At 36.0% G+C, this 4,903-nt stretch overlaps 1 protein-coding gene across 1 annotated transcript; it reads right to left on the bottom strand.

The window, feature by feature from the left end:
* Window positions 1-208: 208 nt before the first annotated feature.
* LOC110021084 (cytochrome b561 and DOMON domain-containing protein At3g61750-like) lies at window positions 209-3,782 on the bottom strand. The gene is made up of 2 exons (XM_020719419.1): window positions 3,310-3,782; window positions 209-1,753 (listed from the first exon to the last, which is right to left on the bottom strand). The coding sequence occupies exons 1-2, from the start codon at window positions 3,472-3,474 to the stop codon at window positions 1,343-1,345; spliced, it is 576 nt and encodes a 191-aa protein (XP_020575078.1). The 5' UTR covers window positions 3,475-3,782; the 3' UTR covers window positions 209-1,342.
* Between the last annotated feature and the right edge of the window lie 1,121 nt (window positions 3,783-4,903).

The following is a 4,903-nucleotide window of genomic DNA, read 5'->3' as shown; positions in this document are numbered from 1 at the left end:
GACATATGTAAAAGTTGAAGTTTAGGTGTTAGATATATAGATATATAAGAATTAAGTGGTATGATGTAAATCTTCCAAGATGTAAAGAAATTAAGTAAAATGCTGCCCTTTTATTGAGAAGTAACATAAAATACAACTAAAAATAACCACGGTGTTTAAAATTTTAGAACCTAACTACAACACTAGTTTAACAATAGCTCTATAATACAAAATGCTCAAACAACTAATAGATTCATATTCTGTTCGGGAATACATTTCATTGAACCTAACCAAAACAATGAAGAAATAATTTTTAATATTTTTGTACGCTAAAAAATGGCATGCATGAATCTCGAAATAATTTGAAGTTTCAAATTAAAAGAGATAAATCAAGGAGCATCCCTCTGACAAAAAGCTACGAATACTCATGAAGCTGACCGATTGAAGTTTGCCAGCCGACTGATGGTCAACTGACTGAAGGATTTAAGACCGATTGAAAGGTTGCCGATTGACTGAAGGCTAGTTCGACGATCAAATGATCACCTAGGCCGACCAGGAATAGACATTCACGCTAACGACTGAACAAAAGTCTAATACCCTAAACAATCTCACAAATATCAACGTGAGACTCTAAACAACTCCCCAAATAAATCTACAAAGATTACCAACAAACAGGCCGACCGACCACCCTAAGCCGACTAACCACCACTCTCAAAGACAATAAGCTTCCCAGAGCGAAGACTGACTGACATCCAGACCAAATAGTTGGCCGACGCCAGCTTGGTTGACCAACTCGAGGACCTGCTGGTCAGAAGGTCCAAACACAAAAAAAACGCCAAAATCAATTTTAAATACGAAAATATAAGACAAAAGACAATATTGTCCATTAATGCATTTATTAAAGTAGAGACAAATATGTAATTTTTCACTTTTGGCTTCTATTTTTTATAAATAAGGGATCCATAACATATATTAGGGGCTTTTGTCTCTTTAGGCTTTGGCCTCTTTATGCTTATCTTTCTAGACCCACTCTAAATGGAGATCTCTTTCCAATTCTCTTTTATAACCCCCACGTTACACTATATAAAATAGATCACAGAGCCCAAGAATATCCCAGTTCGCCCCTACGGGGCAAGTCAGTGTGCTCTATTTTTATTTTCTTCCTCTCTATCTCTCTCTACTTCTCTCTGAAGATTTCTATGCTTAGACATTTCTCAAAGTACAAATCTGGACAAAACAATTTTGAAGGACAATGAAAGCACTAAAATCCTCATTTTTGGAAGTTTTCACATAACATCACAAACGATATCATTTTTTCTACGGGCAAACAAAAAACAAACAAATGAAAATGAAGATGAAGATTTCAGTGGAAATTACTAGTGTAGAAATCAAAGGAAACAGATGTCTTATCCTGATGTCTCGTTAATCGGTCGTTAACAGGGGTGGCCGTCCCAAAAGCAAACAGAAGCTTCTGCTGTGTAATCCTACTTAGAAATTTCAACTGGAAGGCCATGTAGATGTTTGGTCCATTCTGAACAATGACAGGCGCATTACCTGCAGCTGGCAACTGTCCTTGATCAGCTAAAACTTGAGAGCTGGACCTACCACGCAGATAGAATTGCTTAATATGGGGTCGCCCGGTGTTTCCAATCCAGCCGACCATGGCGCTCGAGCCCACCATCATCCCATCCTTTGAGAATCCCATTCCAAGCCAACCAGAGGTGTAAAGCATAGAAAGCACGATCGTCAAAACATTATCTTCGTTTAGGGAATACTACAGTAGAGAAAAGAGAGTAAGTCATAAAATTAGCAGGAAGAGAATGCACATTTAAAAGGAGGAAAAAAACAAAAAAACTTAAAATATGAAAATAAAGTGAAAAATCTCAAGAAGCTGCCAAAAAAGAACTTTTTTTTTAGACATTAATGTTTTGGTCCATGAACGTTATGAAGATAAGAAATTCCGTATTATAGAGCAGATTGATTTTTTCAATGTTTGGTAATCGTCAACATTATTAATGCATAAAATGAAAAGCTAATGCATAAGCATACAAAATTAAAACAGGAAGTGCTATGCTTCCAACCCATAGTTAAGAAAAAAAAAAGTAGTTTTGATTTGGTGGCACTAAGAGAGAGAGAGAGAGAGAGATACACCAATAAAAACAGCAACAACAATAAGGCTTTATCACGCTAAGTGGGGTCAGCTATATGAATCTTTTTTCTCCATTGCATTTTAGAGTGTTATATTTTCATTTATTAAAATAGATTAAGATCTTTTTTTTATATAATATGTCCAAATTTTTTTAGGTATATCTCTGTCAAATCATGATTTATTTTACAATTTTATGCTGGTTGTCGACTAACTAACGCAACTCTCTACTTTTTATATCTAGGGCATGCGACATGGCAAACTGTAGATTTTTGATTGGATCTGATACACTGGTGCTGGTATGGTTGCACCGCAAAATGGGTTGGAGACCATTAATCTTTAGAAAATTCTATTAAAAAGCCATGCTATGGAGTCAAACCAACAGCCTCCCAAAATAACCTTGACGAGTTACATGACCTTTTCCTTTTATCAACCGGAAAAAAAAATCCCTTCCATCTTTATGTTTGATTTTTAGATCAAGCTTTGTGTTAACCTAGAATCCATGATTCAACATTTCCGCAGAAAATTCATCATCAAATGCATTATTTATGTCAAGAACAATCCTTTATCAACCCGAACGAACAGGCAATTTTATATATGCGATCCACACCTAATATTATCTACCTTACGGTACTGCAGCTGGCAAAAAATTTTTTTGCTTTCGCTATTATGAAAGAAACATAGGATCTGCATCTTCTATCAAAACAGAAGAATCTCACACCTTGGAGACTAACCCAACTAAACATTCAATTAATCAGCCCAAAAGGTTAGTATACCAACGAAATTCAACTTTGGTCTTATCCAATATAACAATCCTCAATTTAATCAAGTCAGTGTTTGGCAGCATATAATTAATAGGATTTACGTGTAATTTTAAACATAAATCTATCCAAATCTTAAAAGAAGGCGAACCACATTTCCTATATCCAATTTCTATGTGGATTCAAACAATTTAGTGCACAAAAGAATTAGATCCAGACACAAGATGCCAAACACGTCAAATGAATTTATTATGAATTCAAAGCATCTGAATCTGATAAATTAGAATTAATCGGATTTCCTAAATCTTATGTAATTTATATCCCAGTTGAAGTCATCAATCAGTCTAAACAATCTATTTCCCACTCCCCAACATCAGAGGATCCACAAAAAACCAAAACCAAATACAAAATTTCAGAACTTACCCGAAGAACCAGATTGTTCCAGATCGGAAGGCAAACTAGAGTAATGTTGCCGTAACCTACAGGAAGAACGACGTTGGGTTCCACTCCGCAACGGTCAGCCTGCCCGCCAACGAGCGAGATGCTACCCAGAAGCATAACTAGAATAGAGAACGAAGCATTCGCCATCGATTCTATATTCGCCTATCTATCAATTGGCGAGCTAGAGGCGTCGGGAACGCGAAGGGAGTGTTTAGGGTTCTGCAATGTAAAGGGGAAGAGAAAAGGGATAGCGAGAGGAGAAGAAAATGGGCCGACGGTTGCGAGGTTCCATCACTTGCAGTTGAAGCCAGTAGTAGGAGACGTAGAGTAGATCCCACCACCATTATCGCGTCTCTTCAACTCAGATCTAAACTGGAAAATGAGTAAAAAAAAAAAAAAAATGGACGCCAACAAAAGTTCATAGTTTGGTAATAGAGCTGGGGTCGCGCAGCGCTGCTCCCTCCTCTGCGCCTAAAATTTGGATTTTTATTTGAATTTATTCGCAATTTGTTTGGATGCATCTTTTCGCAATTTGTTTGGATGCATCTTTTCGCAATTTGTTTGGATGCATCTTTTCGCAATTTGTTTGGATGCATCTTTTCGCAATTTGTTTGGATGCATCTTTTCGCAATTTGTTTGGATGCATCTTTTCTAAAATTTGCTCTATCGTAAAGCTTGATTATTTATCATTTCAGAATTTACAGATTAGTATTTTTTTTTAGTATTATTCGAGTTATGTTAAACTCCCTAAAAGTTACTCATAAAATCTTTAACATAAATATGGAAGAAAACTTTATTTTGTTGGAACTTTTGAGTATACTACATTCCAATTGCATGAGGTTTAAAAATTCAAACGTTTGGTTGAAAAAGTAAATCCAAAGCACATCCAAATGTGGAAGGATATGTATTGCATATCTTAAATTCATGTTTAATTCTAGTTCAAGTTTAGATTCATTTGTGGTTCATCCTAGCTCTAATGTGCCTTTGAGTTGAAATTTTAGATATTTGAGGTTTATCCTTGCTTTGAGTTGAGGTTCATTCTTGCTTTGAGTTGAGGTTCATCCTCGTTTTGATTTGAGGTTCATTCTTACCTCGTTGACAAGTTGGTCTAACTTCGGGCCACTTATAGACTATAGCCAACTAAGGATTGGCCGACTCACCTACCTTTATTTACAGGCTTAATTGCAAGTAAGTAAATTATATGTTTATCAAGATTAGCATAAAGTAGAACACCATAAGCACAAGAATCATAAAATACTAAATAGACCTAACACAACTGTACTAGGCCCCCTATATTACAAGGCTGTTCTTAGGGGGCATGGCTTTAGCACATGCAAAAAGGAATAATTTTTTTATTTTATATTTTTTGATGGTTTCCCTATGAAGCACAATGTCACGGACTAACTTTCCTCGAGTTATCCGTGCGGCTTTAGCGCTATTTCTTAGCACTAAATCAACCTAACCTTTCCAACTAGCCGTAAAAAGGAATAATTTTTTTATTTTATATTTTTTGATGGTTTCCCTATGAAGCACAATGTCACGGACTAACTTTCCTCGAGTTATCCGTGCGGCTTTA

This window comes from Phalaenopsis equestris, unplaced genomic scaffold, assembly GCF_001263595.1.
Source record: "Phalaenopsis equestris unplaced genomic scaffold, ASM126359v1 Scaffold000002, whole genome shotgun sequence".
Lineage (NCBI taxonomy): Eukaryota > Viridiplantae > Streptophyta > Magnoliopsida > Asparagales > Orchidaceae > Phalaenopsis > Phalaenopsis equestris.
Note: the sequence above shows the minus strand (reverse complement) of the source record. Positions and strands in the feature narration are given on the sequence as shown.

Excerpts from the sequence above, each read along its gene's own strand:
- LOC110021084 (XM_020719419.1), bottom strand. The coding sequence starts at position 3,474 with ATGGCGAATGCTTCGTTCTCTATTCTAGTTATGCTTCTGGGTAGCATC. Across the intron at positions 1,754-3,309 it reads GGAACAATCTGGTTCTTCGG|TATTCCCTAAACGAAGATAA; the intron begins GTAAGTTCTGAA and ends TCTCTACTGTAG.